This window comes from Ascaphus truei, chromosome 6 (genome assembly GCF_040206685.1).
Source record: "Ascaphus truei isolate aAscTru1 chromosome 6, aAscTru1.hap1, whole genome shotgun sequence".
Taxonomy (NCBI): domain Eukaryota; kingdom Metazoa; phylum Chordata; class Amphibia; order Anura; family Ascaphidae; genus Ascaphus; species Ascaphus truei.
This window is the reverse complement of record NC_134488.1, coordinates 128370947-128391136: the sequence shown is the minus strand read 5'-3', so window position 1 is coordinate 128391136 and position 20190 is coordinate 128370947. Positions and strand designations below refer to the sequence as shown.

The following is a 20190-nucleotide window of genomic DNA, read 5'->3' as shown; positions in this document are numbered from 1 at the left end:
TACTAGAAGTAAGTGGAAGATCCAGGGCACTTCGGAATTGAAAAAAATAAATGTATTCTTTTATTGGCACACTTTAGTGCCACTTAAAGAATACATTTCTTTTATGCAAATCCGAAGTGCCCTGGATCTTCCACTTACTTTCATGTACTCTGAAAATACACCAGACAGGTTTTTTCCCTGAACCACGGATCACCGGTACCTCAAAACGCAAGTATACTGCTAACATTGTAGCATTGTAGCATTTAAGGTGTGCAAGACTAAAAACTCTGACCATATTACCAGGAAGTAATACATTGAGAGTTACCTCACGTTTTCAAGCACTTCCTGGGCACAGAGTTAAGATGACAAATACTGTAAGGTTACAAATACATAGTTACATAAGTGAACAGGGTATACATTATATATGTAGCCCCCTTTCACCTGTGTCTGGGGAACAACCTGCACTGCCGTTACCTGAGTTGCTAACAGGAGGCCTGATCCTCCGCGGAAGGGAGCCTGGGGAACCTTGTTTTACTTACACACAGTGCCTCCACCTGAGAAGTATCCTAATACAGTAGAATAGCCCCTCCCAAGACAATACAGCAGTAAATACACCCGCTTGGTACTATAAGGAATATTTACTGAACATATAATCAACACTATACAACTTACATAACACAATATTACCCAAGAGTATCCCCACAATACTTGGTGTGCAGTGGCACTAGTGTCCCAGTGTCCATCCCACAATGTCAGTCCCCACCCAAAGTGTACTGCTGCGGCCAAGTTTATTCGAGCATTTGCCCGTTCTTGGCCGCAGCAGTAGCCTGGCGCGCGCCCGAGAGTGACGGGCGCGCGCCGAAGCAGCGGAAGAGCGCCCTCCGATCGGGGCGCTCTCCCTACCGCTGCCGGGTCCGCCGGGTCCCCCGGAACCCCCTGCCGCTGTCCCGCGATCGCGGGACACCAGGGCTCCCTCGGGGAGCCCCTGGACGCGCGTGCAGGGGGCGCACGCTCCCGAAGACGCGTGACCGCGCATCTATGACGCGCGGCACGCCGAGGGGCGGCCACTAGCAAGCCGGGAAATCTCCCGGCTTGCGGTACCGGCCACACTTTAATAAAGTGTGTCGGTAGTGTAGGAGTAGCGCTACCCCTGAGGACCGTTGGTGCACTTAGATGTTATACCTTGCCGGGCACTCATGTACCTGGGTACCACCTAATAGCACAAAGGATCCATTTGATCCACTGACGTATGTCAGTCCAGTCTGTCCCACGAAGGTGTCCGCCTCTGCGTGGGGTGAACTCCCGCGGGAGGATCTCACCGTAGGAATCTCTTGGTTCAGTGGGGGTCTGGTCCCAGACCACATGCAACAATCACTGCGCGGCGTCTGATCAAAGATGCCTAACACTCATAAGGCTACAGTGGAAATGTCCCTATCTAGATGCCTTTCCCTGCAGCAGCCACAAACTGGCACTGTGTAACAAATGTACTCACCACAAACCAGAGCCGGACTGCGGTGCTGAGGTGGGGATGTGTACACACCGATCTTAGACCACGAAGCTGGGTCCGGGTTGAGTAATCCATAGTCGTGCGTAGCCAAGGTCAGCATTGGAGAAAGCAGCATAGTCCATAGGCAAGCCAGGGTCAGGGCAGGCGGCACAGGATCGAAAGTAGAGGTCACAAGCAAAATTCGGCAACAAGAAAACTTCAGCGAAGGCGTTCAGCGTAGTTGCTGCAGCGCAATGGGACCCTGGTAGAGGCAACAGGAAAAGGGTGAGGGAGAAGGCCACGGGAATCCAGGACTGCAGACGCCACAGAAAACACTGAGGATGTCATTGTGGCCCTTCAGCGCGGCAAAAGCGAAGTCTGCCAGGGTGAAGTAAAGCAGCGCCGGGGCTACTTAGCAGAAAGGCCTTAAGAAGCAGGAGTCTTCAGCACAGGGGCTTCAGCATAGGAATAGCCTCTGCTTGGAGAAGGCAAAGAACCAGAAGCCACAGTGCTGGGGATCCAACGCTTCAGCATGAGAAGACAGGTAAGGCTGAGGGAGAACAAGGCAAAGGCACATGGAGGCCCAGCAGGCCAAACAGTGAAGCCGGTGGCAAGCACAGATATTTGCAGAAAAATTGCAAAGTCTGTCCAGCCATGAGGAAGTGAAAGAGCAGGGTTTAAATAGGAGAGATGCATGACTGGAATTGAGAGGCGGTGTGGAGGTATGGCCTCTGCAGAGACTGAGATAGGCTGCAAGGCACAGGAGAGTGAGTGTATTTGCTTGCAGCTGTGGAGGGTTCCTAGTATAAAGGGACTGGGGCATTCCCTGAATGCAGGTGTACACTTGAAACCACCAAAAATACCAATACATAATACTGTAGTAGATTAAAACATAAATAATGTTTGACCAGAGAATACAATACAATAAGAAATTAATACTGGCCCTTTAGAGGATATTGCAGCTTGACCAGAAGAAGATCATCCCATAATCTTCATAAAGCAGCATGAATTGTGAGGTTATGGTCAGCGCAAGAATGCCCAGGGTAAGTCTCAATATTAAAGACAGTAAAAAATACACAAATCGTATAGTACTTGGCTGGAAACAGGGGACTGACCCCTGAACACAAGAGTGATCAACACCAATGTGGAGTGACACTATATAGATAAAACAGATACTCACACGGCCATGTGTGAGCCACTTCATATAGATCAGATCTTGGGGTCATATAAATAGACTCTCTCCTCCTTTGGTCCTTCAGTTGGACAAAGCGTGAGTGTCGGTGAGTAGATGGTGTCACTCCCACAGTCCCAAGTGAGGAAAATTGGCAGAGCCACAGTGAATTCTCAATAAAATGTTATGGTAACAACACAGAAATAGTAACACTCACACTTAAAAAGTCACGAAACTGCTCCGAATCGCTAGGAAAGTCCTCTGCTCCACGGTGAGCTCCTGCAAGCGCGTCCGACTGCGGGACCGGTCGCCGAGGTCTCGTCTGAGGTACGGTGGCTGCTCGTGTCCAAGGGAACTACGCATTTCGCAAATCTAATTGCTTTGTCAGGTTCCTGCCGGATGCTTGTACTCTTAGTGGTATATATAGGGAATACCTGTAATTGGCAGATTGGTTTCATTAAAAGTTTGTTGTGAAATAAATCATCATGATGCCAACTCAGTGGAATATTACACATACAGGATTGTAATACTGCTACATAGTATCTGTGGCAGGACGGCCTGTAGCCGAGGTCAGGGATCAGTCCACACGTATAGTTTCAGGATAAATGAAAACGTTCTGTGGCTTTATTTCTCCACAGTAACATAACATGTGGGTACACTGTCCCTTTAACAAAATAAATCCTGCTCCACGTTGGGAGAAAACTGACTAACACAGCATTCCTAGCTAGCAGGCTGGCTGGCTAAACCATAACCAAACCTTAAGAGTCTTTTTAAGCAGTCATGCAAACAAATGAAACAAATCTTACTTTGGCTGCAGTAAGTAGTGTGCTGTATCCTTCTGGCTAGCAGCACATCTATCCATGTGCTCTCATCTGAGACAGGCAGCTACTGCTGGTAACAAGATCCTTATCTACCTTCCTGGCTCTCAGGTGTCAGCTTACTTCCTGATTACCTAACTTCCACCTGAGTTAACCCTTATGAGTTCTGGATGAAGCACTCAGACATATGTTTCCCATGCATAATTGATAGGGGTTGACTTCACCCTGTCACATACCTCCCCTGTTTGTGTGTGGCTAGTGTCCCACACAGCTGAAGCCCGACCCTCCACTCCTTCTCTTGACAAAAAATCAGCATTTCCATGGTCCTTTCCAGGTCTATGCTGAATATCAAAATAGAAGGGTTGGAGGGCCATATACCACCTGGTCAACCTTGGATTTGTGTCCTTCATGGTGTTTAACCACTTCAAGGGCGCATGGTCAGTGACCAGGGTGAAGTGTACTCCGGCGACATAATGTCTCAAGGCCTCAATTGCCCATTTTACAGCGAGGCACTCCTTCTCAATAACGGAATACCTCACTTCCCTTGGGAACAGCTTCCGGCTGATGAACTGTATGGGGTGTTCAACACCATCAAATTGCTGAGACAGCACTGCTCCCAGTCCTACCTCTGAGGCATCCGTCTGGATGATGAAGGGCTCTTTAAAATCTGGGCTCCGAAGAGCGGGGCCCTCTGACAGGCACTTTTTTAGCATGTCAAAGGCGTCTTGGCACTCCCAAGACCATTTAACTTGGGTCGGGGCACTCTTTTTTGTCAGATCTGTTAGGGGTGCAGATATTTCTGAAAAATTGGGGATAAACCGCCGGTAATACCCTGCTAACCCCAAAAGGGAGCAGACCTGTGTCTTTGTCTGTGGGGTGGGGACTTCCTTTATGGCGGCCACCTTGCTAGTTAGTGGCCTTACTATCCCTCCCCCAACGGCATAGCCCAAGTACTTTGTAGTGGATTTACCAAGGGCACATTTTTTTGGATTTGCAGTGAGCCCTGCTTCTCTTAAGGACGTTAGGACTGCCCTTAACCTTTTTATATGAGACTGCCAGTGTCTGCTATAGATGACAATTGTCACGGTAGCTTGTGACAGGCTGTAATTTACACCAAAAATATATATAAACATATATAAACCTGGGTTTGAACTGGGACGAGACTTAGATATGATAAAATATAATTTATTCCTTGATAAAGGTGAACACAACAGATTATACAAATAACAGCAAAATATAGACACTTACTTAAAGATTATGACAAGAAAGCCATCAGGATTACAGTCTGGGCCATTTCTTCCATAGTTCAGCTGACATCACAGCAAGACAGGCAAAGTTATGAAGCACATGCAGGACATGGAAACATGAAGCCTTGCATGCAGGCATCAAGACATTACATGAAGACTAACAAAGGATATATGGGGAACAGCCGGTTATAAACTTTTTGTCCCTCTATCTGTAACATTAAGTACCTGTGATTGGTTTTCAATTATCTCCAGCCAATCTTTGATGGGGGAACACATTTTAGGACAGGCTCACCTGCTAGCTGGCACATGCGCAGTAGAACTCTGGGGTCTCCTTTCTGAGGCCCCACATGTGCAAATGGAATGCCAGCCAGTTTACTCATCTGGCTCTCTAGCAAGATAACCTGTGTTGGACAGTGATAAGTGGGACACTTAAAAACTACTCTGGTATGAGCCTACTCCACCCTTAAATCATCAGGGAGGGTGACAAGACCCTTTGCACAACACTTAAATCCCAGACATTGGGGCGCTTCTGGGGGCCATCTGCTATCCTGGTATGCAAAGGAATTTCTCTTTGTCCATACCTTGGGACACAGTATTAAAGGACTATTAACCCTTGTGCTCCCGGATGGATTCTAGTGTGTGTATGATGCAGACACTGAGGATACAATGACATAGGGGAAACAGGGAAATACACATTTACAGGTTATGACAGGGGTTAAATCACATTTCTGGACCTCAGTCCAGTTAACCCCTTGTCTCCCTGGTGAGGTTAAAAGGTGGCCAATTGGGGTTTAACCCCTTTAAACCCGGGCCAAATCCTCTCCATCGTCACAACAATGTCATCCAAGTAGGCCGCGGCATATGCCCTATGGGGTCGTAGTACCTTGTCCATAAACCTTTGGAACGTGGCTGGAGCCCCATGTAACCCAAATGGCATAGTGACGAATTGGTATAACCCGAGAGGGGTGGCGAAGGCAGTTTTGCATTTGGATTCTTCCGCTAGAGGTATCTACCAATATCCTTTCGTGAGATCTAGGGTAGAGATATACCCTGCTTTACCAAGCGAGTCAAGCAATTCATCCACCCTAGGCATTGGATATGCATCAAATCTGGATACAGCATTTACCTTTCGCAGATCCACGCAAAACCTCACCTTCCCATCTGGTTTAGCGACCAACACGATAGGGCTACACCATTCGCTGTGGGACTCCTCGATCACGCCCAATTCCAACATGTCTATTATCTCCCTCTCTACCAGGTCTTTTCGGCCCTCTGGCAATCTATAGGGACGGACCGTACTTTTACTCCAGGTTCTGTCTCAATCCTATGGGACACTAAATTAGTCTGCCCTGGCAGCTCCGAAAAAACTTCTGGGAACTGGTCACATAATTCTAGTAGGTCTGACCTTTGTTCCGTTGTTAACTGCCCCCCCATTGGGAACCTGATGGTCATTGTACGTACTACACTTTGGAAGCTGCGGACCCAAATCCGTCTCTCTGATGTCGGTAGTAGTAGCATCACTTGGTCCCCAGGTTGGAAGACCCTCAAGCGAGCATTTTGGTTATACTGCCTTTCTTGACGTTCTTGAGCAGATTTGAGGTTTTCCTTAGCAAACCGACCGATCATGTCTAGGCGATTTCTAAGGTCTATGACATACTGAAGGGTATTCTTGGAGGGGGAGGGCTCCTCCTCCCAGGATTCCCCGAGGTTGGCGTCCATATAGGAGCTCAAACGGGGAGAAGCCTGTGGATGATTGGGGAACTTCTCATACCGCAAACAACAGGAAAGGGAGAAGTTCATCCCAAGCTCGCTTTTCAGTGTCCACAAACTTCCTAAGCATGGTTTTAAAGTACGGTTAAACCTCTCTACCAATCCATCAGTCTGAGGATGGTAGACTGAGGTCCGGACGGATTTTACCTCCAATAACTTTAGGACATCCTGCATTAACTTTGCCATGAAATTTGTTCCCTGGTCAGTTAACATTACTTGGGGAAGTCCTACCCAAGAGAACAGTTCTAACAGCCTGTGAGCAACCTGTTTAGCAGTGGCTGATCTCAGAGGGAAGGCCTCAGGATATCTGGTGGCATACTCTACCACAACGAGTATAAATTTATTTCCCTTCGCAGAGGGTTCTAAAGGTCCGACCAGATCTACCCCAATTCTCTCGAATCGGACAGCTACCAAGGGCAGAGTATCCAAGGGAGCCGGCTTCTGTCCTTTTTGGCTAGTTAACTGGCATTCAGGACATGTCTCACATAGTTTCATGATGTCACCATGTATGCCTGGCCAGTAAAACTGGGACGAGATGCGGTCCGTGGTTTTATCTCTGCCCAAATGACCACCCCATGGGAGAGTATGGGCTAGGGTGAACACCGTTTTAATCAACCCTTTAGGGACTAGCATCTGTCGAATGACCTCCCCTGTTTGTGTATGTCATTCAACAGTTCAAAATGTGGAAACACTTTTACACCCTGTTCCTCCATTATCTTGTTGTTGACCTGTACCACCTTCTCATATTGTCTAGCCAGAGCTGGGTCCTCCCTCTGCCTCTGACGGAAGTCAGGAAGATCCAGGTCTGGCAAAATTCCAATGTCTATCTGTTCCCCACCCTGGTCATCCCCGGCCATGACCTGCAGTCCTTTCGGCTGACTAATGTTACCAAGAGTCCCAGCCTTTCTTAACCAGTCCTCTTTTTCCGCACGTCTCTGTTTATGTGTCTTTGGGACATGGTGTCTACGGGGAAAAATCTCTGGGGAAAAAGGGAACAAGTCTCCGGGCTTCTCCGCTACCAGAGAAGTAGGCTCCGTAGAAGTGAGGGCCAACAATGTTTCGAGGTAGGGCCAGTCTCGGCCAAGTAAAACAGGAGCAGGTAGCCAGGGAGCAACTCCCACTAGTAGGCTAGCCTCTTGATCCTGGATACGCAGTAGAACGTGCGCCGTCGGGTATCTCTTTGTATCCCCATGGATACACTCGATATTCCAAGGAGAGTCATAAGATAGTCTATTGCTTGGAATTAGGCCCTCTAAGATCAGGGTTTTTCAGAGCCCGAGTCCAGCATGGCGTTTACTTTTGTCCCCTCCAGAGATGCTGGGACTAACCACGGATTGTGGTCCCCTCGGAGACAAGCTATGGCAGTGGTTCTGCCATATGAACAGTCCATCTCATCATCTCCTGAATCCGCAACCTTGGTCGTCAGCGGAAGCTCTCGACGGGGCTCGGTGTTTGGACCTCTCTGCTGTTGGATGGGGTCCTCCCTTCTGATTAGTGGGGTTATCCTCTCCACCGGGTGGGTGACAGGAGTCCAGGTTCTCGGGGAATACTGTGGGTGGCGGCCTCCCTTGAGTGATCCAGTGGCCTTGGACCCAGGATGGGCGTCTCTGCGGGAGTTTGTACCAGGAACCCTCCGAGATGGGAAAGGGTCTTCCGATCGGGTTGACTGGATCTCCCGAGCTGGCGGGTTGTAGCCCCCTCGATTGTCTGCTCTCCTGCCTCTAGCATCACCGGAAGCAACTGGTGTTTGCACCGGCCGTTCCCAGCTATCCTGTTGGGTGTCGTTGCCCAGGAAGTTTTCCACCAAGCAGACCGCTGAATCCAGGGAAATGCAGCGTGTCTTTTTACCCAGGAGCGGGAGGAGGGGGGCAGTATCTGTATGAAATGCTTGAGCACAAACTGTTCAAGGATCTCTGCCTTGTCATGTTTTTCCGGTTGTATCCACCTGGAACATAAGTCTAATAAGCGGTGGGCTACGACCCGGGTTCTGTCTCTGTTTGTATATTTGACTGTCCGGAACCGCTGTCGGTAGGTCTCTGGAGTGAGGCCTAGGCGATCCAGAATAGCCGCCTTTAGTTGCTGATAGTCCATGGCCTCGTCTGCTGGAAGAGCCTGGTATGCTGCCTGAGCTTCCCCTATGAGGAGTGGAGCCAGAGTCATTACCCAGCAATCAACTGTCCAGCCGTGGGCCGTGGCTACCCTTTCAAAAGTGAGGAGAAATGTCTCTGGGTCTTCATTTGGCTTCATTTTATGCAGCTTCACCGGTGGGTTATTTGGAATCCCTGGTCTGCCTGGGGCTGGGCCTTCGGCCAGCAATTGGAGTAGCTTTTCCTCTCGCCGGGCCTGTCGCTCATCTTGCTGGGCATGTTGCTCAGCTTGCTGGGCTTGATGTTCTGCTTGCTTGGCCTGCCATTGTATTTGCTGGGCCTGTTGCTCAGCTTGTTTCTCTGCTAGCTGGAGCTGTTGCTCAAGGTACTGAGAAAAAAAATTCTCCATTTTTTTTTTTTCTGTATGGCCCTTCAGATACAGGGGCCGTCCGACATCCCACTTCTGACACCACCTGTGGCAGGACGGCCTGTAGCCGAGGTCAGGGAACAGTCCACACGTATAGTTTCAGGATAAATGAAAACGTTCTGTGGCTTTATTTCTCCACAGTAACATAACATGCGGGTACACTGTCCCTTTAACAAAATAAATCCTGCTCCACGTTGGGAGAAAACTGACTAACACAGCATTCCTAGCTAGCAGGCTGGCTGGCTAAACCATAACCAAACCTTAAGAGTCTTTTTAAGCAGTCATGCAAACAAATGAAACAAATCTTACTTTGGCTGCAGTAAGTAGTGTGCTGTATCCTTCTGGCTAGCAGCACATCTATCCATGTGCTCTCATCTGAGACAGGCAGCTACTGCTGGTAACAAGATCCTTATCTACCTTCCTGGCTCTCAGGTGTCAGCTTACTTCCTGATTACCTAACGTCCACCTGAGTTAACCCTTATGAGTGCTGGATGAAGCACTCAGACATATGTTTCCCATGCATAATTGATAGGAGTTGACTTCACCCTGTCACAGTATCATATAAGCATAATGAATAACATGCTAAATGGTACAAAGTACTCATTCACATTTGGTCACGTGCAGCCACCTTAAATGGCTGTTACTAGTGGTGACTACTTAACAGCATTGGTCTTAGATTCTCAAACTTTACACGTGGAAACATGAAAATATATAAATACAATATATACAAAAAAGTGGTGCTTAGCCGGTGCTTGGAAATATCACCCCTTGACTCTTAGGGCCTTATGCAGAGAGGAACGTTATTTAATGTGAAAACGGCAAGAAAATAGCCACAGAATTGGAGCAAGTTATGGTCGTATGCAGAAAGCTGCGTTACCTAATTTTTCTGATGAGATTCAAAATTGCCAAGTTTTTCTGGCTAGATTGAACTCACTATAATATAGGGCAGAATGGCGAGTTGCAGTGCATCTATGCTACCTGCATACCACCCTATTTTAACATGGCGAATTTACCAATCTCTCCACGTGTTTGGCAATTTTTAAAGTAAAGAAACCTGCTGTGGAGAATTTTATGAATCTCTCCATGTTCTCTGCAGGAGAAGCTTCTCTGGGAAGTATTTTCTCCAAAATATGGTGCTATTTCCCTTCTCTATCCTCTCTGCATAAGCCCCTTAATGTTTAACTATTCGTGTGGATATAGGGGCCTATGCAGAGACGTTGGAAAAAAAAAATCTCCATAGTTTCACAATTGCCAAATTTTGGCGTTATGAGATTTCCAAATGCAGAAACAGCATAGTGGCAAGAACATCTCAATGTGTAGAAATGGCGAGAGGTTATGTAGGCATTACACAGGGAGGTACTTGCATTCGGCGATAATATCATGCAGTGAGTTGTGAAGTTCATCTCGTCAGTCTCGCGAGACTTGACTTGAATTGCGCGCCCAATTTCTGAAGTAAACAGCTGATTGCTGTCACTTCGTCTGCCGGACGCGTAGTTTGCATTTGAGTACCATACAAACGGCGGCCTTCTGTGACTGTCACTGGCAGAAGAACGAAAACGCTTTGTAGTGTTTTCATATCACTGTGTAAACTGTGTAGTTTGGTGTGGTATCTGCTGCTGGGCTTGGGGGGAGGGAGGGGGGTGAGTACTGCTGCGGAGTGCCGGGCTTCACAACGGGATCAGCTGCTGGGCTTGGGGGGAGGGAGGGGGGTGAGTACTGCTGCGGAGTGCCGGGCTTCACAACGGGATCAGCTGCTGGGCTTGGGGCAGTTTATTTATTTATTAAACGCACTGCCAGCACTTCTCGCCATGTGAAGGCACGGTTATTGCCGTTTTTTTCTGCCGAACTGTATTGGCAATTTGTGCGCATAAAATTACACAACACATGGCGAATATGTGACATTTACGTTTCCTGCATATGGAGACTTTATACACATGGCGAATTTGCTAAAATATACACTTCTCGCCAACCGTTTGGCGGAAGCATGTACTTTTCAAATTTTTCTGCCGAATACATCTTTTTTCGCCACTGATAAAAGCCTCTCTGCATTCAGGAAGCAAATTATGGCGAATACATGCCAAACGGCATGTATTCGCACTTCTCTGCATAGGCCCCTTAATGTACTGTAACACTGTCACATACCACTGTGTTGAAACGCAGGTTTTCATAGAATCATTGAGCATGGGGCTCTCTCTAGTGGCAAGCTTATATAATGCACATGGAGAATAAATATTGTATTGTATTGTATGTCTTTATTTATATAGCGCCAAAAGTGTTCTCAGCGCTTCACAAAGAATACAGTACAGGGAATTATAATACAATAAGTGCAGCAAAAATCAGACAATATGAAAGGAAATCCTTGCCCCGAAGAGCTTACTTATTGATTACAAAGCATAAGTTGAAGGCTGTATATTTAGGGGCAGCTTAAGGGAAAATGCTTGTTAAATACTACTTGTTGGAAATCATCTTCCTTGGGACCACTTGCGACAAAACTATCACAAAAATTGCAATAAAATATGTCTACAAATACAAAGTAGAAGGTGATCAATAAATACCAATACATTTTATATATCCTAGTAAAAAATACGACATGGTAAAAAATACAGCATAGTGTAAAATGCAGCATGATAAAAAATACGTTGTGGCTGAACACGGCGGAATGACAGATGGGTTGAAGCTGGGAATAGAAAACATGTAGAATTAATATGTCCAATGGATAAAATTGGACTGGTAATATTAAAAACATATAAATACGTGTACAAAAATAAAAACGATAAAATACTGTGTGAAACGGGAACAGGGGAACGAAGAGGAATAAAAAGCTGACCTACATCCATCATATGAAAGCACCTATATCAATGTCAATATTAAGACCCCGGGAAGCTAACGTTTTAAGTTTAAAAATCCCAAAAGTTTCTTTTTTGGCCAATTGTGTGTATCTGTCTCCCCCTCTCCAGTTAATAGGTACCTGCTCAATGGCTCTATACAAAAGGCCAAGGGGATCACCATTATGTACAAGTGCAAAGTGCTTGGACACACTATGTGTTACAAGTTTCTTCCTAATGTCGCCCATGTGCTCCAGTATGCGGACCATTAGTGGCATACTGGTGCATCCCACATACTGGCCCCACATACTGGAGACCGCATGGACAACACAGCAAGTACACAACATAATCAGAACGACAGTTCATAAAATGATCGGTTTTAAAAGATTCACCCATCGTGATGGACATAAACTCGGTTTTATTCTTAGAACCTGGTTTACAGGCCTTGAACGTGAAACATCTGTGAAAACCTTTGGGTTTTTTCAGCCAACTCTGGTCTCTCTGTTGGCCTTCTGATTTGAACAGGCTTGGTGCCAATTTGCTCTTGACATTGTCTGCCGTTTAAAAATAACTCTTGGCTGCTCTGGAAGCTGTTCTTTTAAAACTGGGTCACTTAAAAGAAGGTGCCAGTGCTTTCTAAGAATAGCCTGTATTTTCAAATGGTCCTGATTGAACTGTGTTATAAATGGGATATCATAATCTCCCATTGGTTGTTTAACATTAGTTTTCAGTACATCATCCCTCTTTAGTGTACCAGTTTTTTTAATTGCTCACAAACCTTTCTTTTAAAATCTCTGACTGTTCTCTAAAGACATGGTCGTCTGTAAAGTTTCGTTGCACCCTCCTATATTGTCGTGGGGGTACTGTATGTTCTCTAGCCATCTTCTATGATGGCAGCTATTCCTAAGCAGGTTGTTGTTACGGTCTCACATTCCCAGTTAGCTCAAACTCCTACATCCACCACATCATGAATATACTGTATATTTATGCAAAAATGAGTGCTACTAGGCGTGGCAAATGTATACAACAAAAAACAGGGGTGCCCAAGGCTACATTAAATTGACAAAACATATATGGTAATAAATACAAAGTTTAAATACTTCAATAATAATAGTAATAACTTGGTTATTTAGCTAAACCCTTTGGTCAAAGCGTCGTAAGCATACCAAATGTCAAGGTATAACCAATAATGCAGGTCCTAACACTAAAACTGTGAACCCTTCCTTTTACCTCTGTATGAGGGGAAGCAACTGCAATGAGTCTTGTCCCTTCAGCAAGATGCCAGAACCTCCCAAGTTAAAAAGATGGGGAGGGGTGATCTCTGGGGGGAGGTTCCACCTACCTCCATTTAACTGTTAGAGTCAGAAATTAACACACACACATTCCCTGATAGCTCAAACTCCTACACCCACCACATTATGAATATATATTTATGCCAAAATGAGTGCTACTAGGCGTGGCAAATGTATACAACTAAAGACTGGGGTGACCAATGCTACATTAAATTGACAAAACATACTGTATATGGTAATAAGTACAAAGTTTAAATACTTCAATAATAGTAGTAATAACTTGGTTATTTAGTTAAACCCTTTGGCCAAAGCGTCGTAAGCCTGCATACCAAATCGTCAAGGTATAACCAATAATGCAGGTCCTAACTCTAAAACTTTGAACCCTTCCTTTTACCTCTGTATGAGGGGAAGCAACTGCAATGAGTCTTGTCCCTTCAGCAAGATGCCAGAACCTCCCAAATTAAAAAGGTGTTGTTACAGTCTACCTGATTAAAAAAAGCTTTTTGTTTTAATCTGACTGTCCTCAATATAGATCGTGAAATCAAGAAAATCTATAGATTCATAGCTTTTATGGGAAATAAAAACTACATTAATATTATTACGATTAATGTATTCTAAAAAGAGGGCAAGTGATCCTTGCTCCCCCTCCAGATAAAAAACACATCATCAATGTACCTCCGCCATAGGACCAGGTCTGTGCCAAAGTCATGGGTGATCCAGATATGGTTCTTTATCTTGCTGCAACATGTGTTATTTAAACCTCCACATATATGACATGAACTACCTTAGCACCACAGGAGGTTGATGGCCACAGAAATACACGTGTGTTAGGAGGGTTAATCCCTGGACCAGGAATGCAAATGGTTAATCTACTGCAATCACATTCACCAATCAAACTGAGTGGCACTGCAGTCCCAGTGTATTTAACTGGGGAACATCCCCCTCCTGTGATATCCCTTAGGAAGCCACCTAGTGTCGAAATGTATAACGTAGGATTATTAAATCACCAGATAGCACAAACACGCATTAGTTGTCTAGGCTGTGGACTCCCTCACTGCACGGAGCTCTTCCAGCAGATTGGAGAACAGCAACTGCAGGCCCAAGGAATCCCTATCTAGAGAAGAGGAAACTGTCACGTCCGGGTCAGCACACTCTGACGTCACTACCAGTTCCGGCACAAACGGAGGAGAACACCAACCATCGCGACCCCAGCAATGAGTGGGAACCCCCTGAGGCTACCACCCAGAGGGCCATCACTCCAGCGAAGGGATTGGCATTAAGGTGGTAACATCGGCTGCCCCTCCCCTACGGCGGCTCAGATGACAGCAGAGATGGACACAAGGGATTTCCCCCAATCGGGCACAGAAGAAGCTACTATCCTATACAGACAATTACCGTGATTTTATTAATTTCCTGTTATTCATGCATTGAGTGTTTTACTTATATAAAGTTTGTGTTTGCTACTGTAGTGGTGTTTACCCCACCCTCTGGGAGATTTGAAAACACCGGAGGGGATTGGCGGTAAGCCAGAAAAGCCAAAAAAAAAGCACTCGCAAATCACCGGGTAGGGACAGATTAAAAATGAAAAAAGAGCTACGACAGCGTGAAACGCCTGGGAGGAGAACCCCCCTTTTTTGTTTTGTGTCCCCCAATATGTTTTTATGTAGTTTCATTAAACCATTTTTAATCTGTCCCTACCCGGTGAGTTGCGAATTGCATAATTGTGTTACTCATCTTTGCCCCAATTTATTAGGGGGTTTGTCCCAGTTTTTGCACCATGTGTTTCAACTTGTTTTTCCGGAGCATTAAAGGAGCATTAAAGGAGGAATTAAGAAGGAATTACACAGTGAATTCCCCACCAATGTGCATCACTGTTTGTCCATTTTTAAATTGCGCTAAAAAAATCAGCCAGGTCGGGATTCACTTAACTTTCACCTTATGCAAAGAATTGGAGCAACATGTTTGGAACATACAGTATGAGGCAATTTTGGAGCAAAACTGGATCAGTGCGTCCAAATAAGTTGTTCTATGTATTGATATATAGGTCCCAAGACCTCTCTTCCTCTCCAGAAAACGTAATTTTCCTGGGTCTGGATGGTAGTAAGGCTAAGACATAATAGCACATTATTGGGAATTATAGGCTAAAGCAGTAAAATTTCGGGCATTATAATAATAATCATAGAGTGTTCTTGTATAGCTCTGCTAGTTTTACAGAGACATTTTGCAGACACAGGTCCCTGCCCTGTGGAGCTTACAATCTATGGTTTTGGTGCCTGAGGCACAGGGAGATAAAGTGACTTGCCCAGGGTCACAAGGAGCCGAGACTGTTAATTGAATCAGGTCCCCCTGCCAGTCAGTGTCTTTACTCACTGAGCCGCTCCTTCTGCCTTATTGAAATCCCTGCTCTCTGATTGGTTAGAATTCCAGGCATTATTCTTTCAGTAATGCCCGGAATTTTTGGCAACTTGCTAACTCACCTTTCAGAGACGCAGGGAGAGCGCGCTGAGAATAAAACGCCAATTTTAAAACTTAACTGTAAATACCTCTCGTGGTCCAAGGTCCGGCAGCACCTCCGATCCTCTCCTCACTCAGCTCGGCAGCATATGCAGTCTCTCCCTCTCTCACAGCACCTGTCCTCACTCAGCTCGGCAGCACATGCAGTCTCTCCCTCTCTCACAGCACCTGTCCTCACACAGCTCAGCGCGGCAGCACATGCAGTCTCTCCCTCTCTCACAGCACCTGTCCTCACACAGCTCAGCTCGGCAGCACATGCAGTCTCTCCCTCTCTCACAGCACCTGTCCTCACACAGCTCAGCCCGACAGCATATGCAGTCTCTCCCTCACAGCCCCTCTCCTCACACAGCTCAGCCCGGCAGCACATGCAGTCTCTCCCTCTCTCACAGCCCCTCTCCTCACACAGCTCAGCTCGGCAGCATATGCAGTCTCTCCCTCTCTCACAGCCCCTCTCCTCACACAGCTCAGCCCGGCAGCACATGCAGTCTCTCCCTTTCTCACAGCACCTGTCCTCACACAGCTCAGCCCGACAGCACATGCAGTCTCTCCCTCTCTCACAGCACCTGTCCTCACACAGCTCAGCTCGGCAGCACATGCAGTCTCTCCCTCTCTCACAGCACCTGTCCTCACACAGCTCAGCTCGGCAGCACATGCAGTCTCTCCCTCTCTCACAGCACCTCTCCTCACACAGCTCAGCTCGGCAGCACATGCAGTCTCTCCCTCTCTCACAGCATCTCTCCTCACTCAGCTCAGCGCGGCAGCACATGCAGTCTCTCCCTCTCTCACAGCACCTCTCCTCACACAGCTCAGTGCGGCAGCACATGCAGTCTCTCCCTCTCTCACAGCCCCTCTCCTCACACATCTCAGCGCGGCAGCACATGCAGTCTCTCCCTCTCTCACAGCACCTCTCCTCACAAAGCTCAGCCCGGCAGCATATGAAGTCTCTCCCTCTCTCACAGCCCCTCTCCTCACACAGCTCAGCTCGGCAGCACATGCAGTCTCTCCCTCTCTCATAGCACCTCTCCTCACACAGCTCAGCCCGGCAGCACATGCAGTCTCTCCCTCTCTCACAGCACCTCTCCTCACAAAGCTCAGCCCGGCAGCATATGCAGTCTCTCCCTCTCTCACAGCCCCTCTCCTCACACAGCTCAGCTCGGCAGCACATGCAGTCTCTCCCTCTCTCACAGCCCCTCTCCTCACACAGCTCAGCTCGGCAGCATATGCAGTCTCTCCCTCTCTCACAGCACCTCTCCTCACACATCTCAGCCCGGCAGCACATGCAGTCTCTCCCTCTCTCACAGCCCCTGTCCTCACACAGCTCAGCCCGGCAGCACATGCAGTCTCTCCCTCTCTCACAGCCCCTCTCCTCACAAAGCTCAGCCCGGCAGCACATGCAGTCTCTCCCTCTCTCATAGCACCTCTCCTCACAAAGCTCAGCCCGGCAGCACATGCAGTCTCTCCCTCTCTCACAGCACCTCTCCTCACAAAGCTCAGCCCGGCAGCACATGCAGTCTCTCCCTCTCTCACAGCCCCTCTCCTCACACAGCTCAGCCCGGCAGCACATGCAGTCTCTCCCTCTCTCACAGCCCCTCTCCTCACAAAGCTCAGCCCGGCAGCACATGCAGTCTCTCCCTCTCTCACAGCACCTCTCCTCACAAAGCTCAGCCCGGCAGCATATGCAGTCTCTCCCTCTCTCATAGCACCTTTCCTCACAAAGCTCAGCCAGGCAGCACATGCAGTCTCTCCCCCCCCCCCCCCCCCCTCTCTCTCTCTCTCTCTCTCTCTCTCTCTCTCTCTCTCTTCCCCCTCTCACAGCTGCTAGTGCTGTCAGAAGCTGTGTGTCCCAACTGGTAACTTTGTTACTTGCAACAAAGTAATATTTCTCACCACATATGTAGCTTGTGCTAAGGTAATTTGTATTAGCTTTTTATTTAGTTGTAGTTAATATTATTGTCCCCCACTTCCCGTCCACATCTCCCCTCCACCCACCTCTCCCCCTCCAGTCCCCGCCATCCCCCAATCCACCTACTTCCCTTTTCTCCCCTCGCCTCTCTCTTCCCCCTTCACCCTTCTCTCCCCCCCTTAACACTCTCTTCCCCCCTCATCTCTCTCTCTTCTCCTTTCACCTCTCTCTTCCCCCCTCACCTCTCTCTTCTCCCTCACTTCTCTCTTCCACCCTCACTTCTCTCTCCCCCTCCTTCCCCCTCATCCCCCCTACTTCCCCCTGCTGCCCCCCTCCTCTCTCCCCCCTCCTTCCCCCTGTCTATTCCCCCTCCCCACTCTCTCCCCCCTCCCCACTCTCTCCCCTTGTCTCTCCCCCCTCCCCCTCTCTCCCCCTTCTTCACTTCCCCATTCCCTCTCCCTCTCTCTACCCTTTTATCCCGCCTCTCTCTCTTACACCCCTCACCTCCCCATCACCTATCTCCCCTCCCCCCTAATTTCTCTCCCCCCCTCACATCTCCCCCCCCACCTCTCTCCCATACCCCATCACCCATCTCCTCTCCCCATCACCTCTCTCCTCCCCAACCCCCTCACATCTCTCTCCTCTAACCCCCTCACCCCTCTCTCTTCCCACCTCACCCTCTTCTTCCCCTTCCTCACCTCTCTCTTTCTTCTCCCCTACATTTAGCCTATAATAGTTATAATCCCCTCAGATCAGGGCATTACTGGCCAATAATGCCCTGGCTGGGTTACGGTCCCTCGCCTTCACTTCGGGCCTTCAACTCTTCCAGCCAGGGCATTATTGGCCAGTAATGCCCTGTTCTTTGGGAATTATTACTTAAGTTATATAATGCTATGCTACAGTAACGTGACACTAAGCCATCATGCTAATAAGATAATGTACAACGGCTGTTAGTTTTGCATATGATTAGCTTTGAAGGAACATCTTAACCTCAAGGGGGAAAATTGCTAGTGTTTTAGGTACTGTCCCATTATGCGGCCTGATGTAACGTAGTTTTGTGAATTTAACCCTACACTATAAAGCACGTGAGTGTATTTTCTCCCCTCTAGTAAGTCAGTTTTAAATAAGAGGGTTTGGTCTCAATGGAACAAGGTGAATTTTTTTAAAGGTTTCTGCACATGCCCCTATCTGCATCGCCTCAAAGGCGGACGCCTGATGGGGTTCCTCAAGAGCTGCTCCCCTCTGCACATAACCAGCGCGCAAAGGGTTAATCTCTGTATTTGCTTACTGCTGGGTTTCCTAAGCCCACTCTCTGGAATGCTAATTCCCTGGAGGACAAAAGGACTTTGTTATCACAACTGCAGTTCCCAGGACATACTTGAAAATGTGAGGTAACTCTCACTTTATTACTTCCTGGTATTTTTTAAAATAAATAAATCAAATAAAATCGGTCTAAAACAATACCTAAATCTGTCTGCAATCTCTTAATAGGTGACTTATTTTATTGGTTCACATTTAAATTCCACAAGTTCATATTCATCCTTTGTAACCTCTTCTATATTTTTGTGCTCTCATTCCTCCCCCCGCCTCCTTATCCTAATATATAAATAAAAAAACCTCTGACTAGAGTGTAACATTGAGGTCTCGGGCTGCATTAAAATCACACCTATCTGCACTGACCTGTCCGGGAATCCTCTCATAATGAGATCCCTTCTGCAAGTTCTCTGTGTCCTCTCAGCTCTTGTAGCGACAGGTTAGTCTGTTTCTACTAAGGCCCGTTCTATACAGTGTGCGGCCGTGTGAGCGTGCGTGCCTGTGCGAACGCGCGTACAGGTACCGCATGCATTTTGCTGTTATACAGTAGAGTCTCAGTGCTGCCGGGAGCGACAGGTACTGTGTGTGTGAGTGTGGGTGTGGGTGTATATGTGTGTGTATAGATTGTGTGAGTGAAATAATGGCTTAAATAAGATATTTTAAAGAAAAAAAAAGTCGAATAAATAAAAAGAAAATATATTTGTATTTATTGACACATACACACACACACATATCCATGCAATCACACATACACACATACACACATTTCATCGGTGATAGCGGCGCAAAATCTTTATTTTCTGGTCTTCGCCGCTGTCTGTCGGCTCCCCGCTCCCTGACGTGCGCGTGCGCGGCCCTTGTATAGAAGGGCTGAATAACCTCAGCCATCTATAACTTCCGTGCGCGCGCACGGCATAGCATGCTCACGCAGTATAGAAGGTGCCTAAGAAGGAATGTGCCACTGTCCGTGAATTTTGTGCTGTTTAACTCTTTGGGGATGGATTACTAGTAAGCAGAACAGTATACACAATACGTAGCTAATCTCTGTGTTGCTGGAGCTGCACTTAAGAAGTATGGTTTGTGCTCATTGCAACAATAAAGTTGGCAACAAGTATTATTTTATAATCTGAGATTAGCATTTTCTGATATACTAATAAGAGAAATAATCTATATATATAAAATTGAATTTTGTGGCATTGTTGCTAGATGTGGTGAATCCGATTGGTCTGTGGGTCTGTCACTCAGCCTCTGGCATATCAGATTGGTCCGTATCCCTGCCCCGCCCCGCATGCCTCTCATTGGCCTGCGTGGCTCTATGACGTCACCCAACTGCCACTCTCTTTTCCTCCTCACCCAC

At 47.3% G+C, this 20190-nt stretch overlaps 1 protein-coding gene across 1 annotated transcript in view; it reads left to right on the top strand.

The window, feature by feature from the left end:
• The first annotated feature begins 19168 nt into the window (after positions 1-19168).
• LOC142497886 (phospholipase A2 inhibitor and Ly6/PLAUR domain-containing protein-like) overlaps positions 19169-20190 on the top strand; it is a 188938-nt gene continuing 187916 nt past the window's right edge. The window contains exon 1 of the mRNA XM_075606288.1: positions 19169-19272. Coding sequence (XP_075462403.1) covers positions 19221-19272 — 52 coding nt within the window. The 5' untranslated portion in view covers positions 19169-19220. The remainder of the gene's footprint in view (positions 19273-20190) is intronic.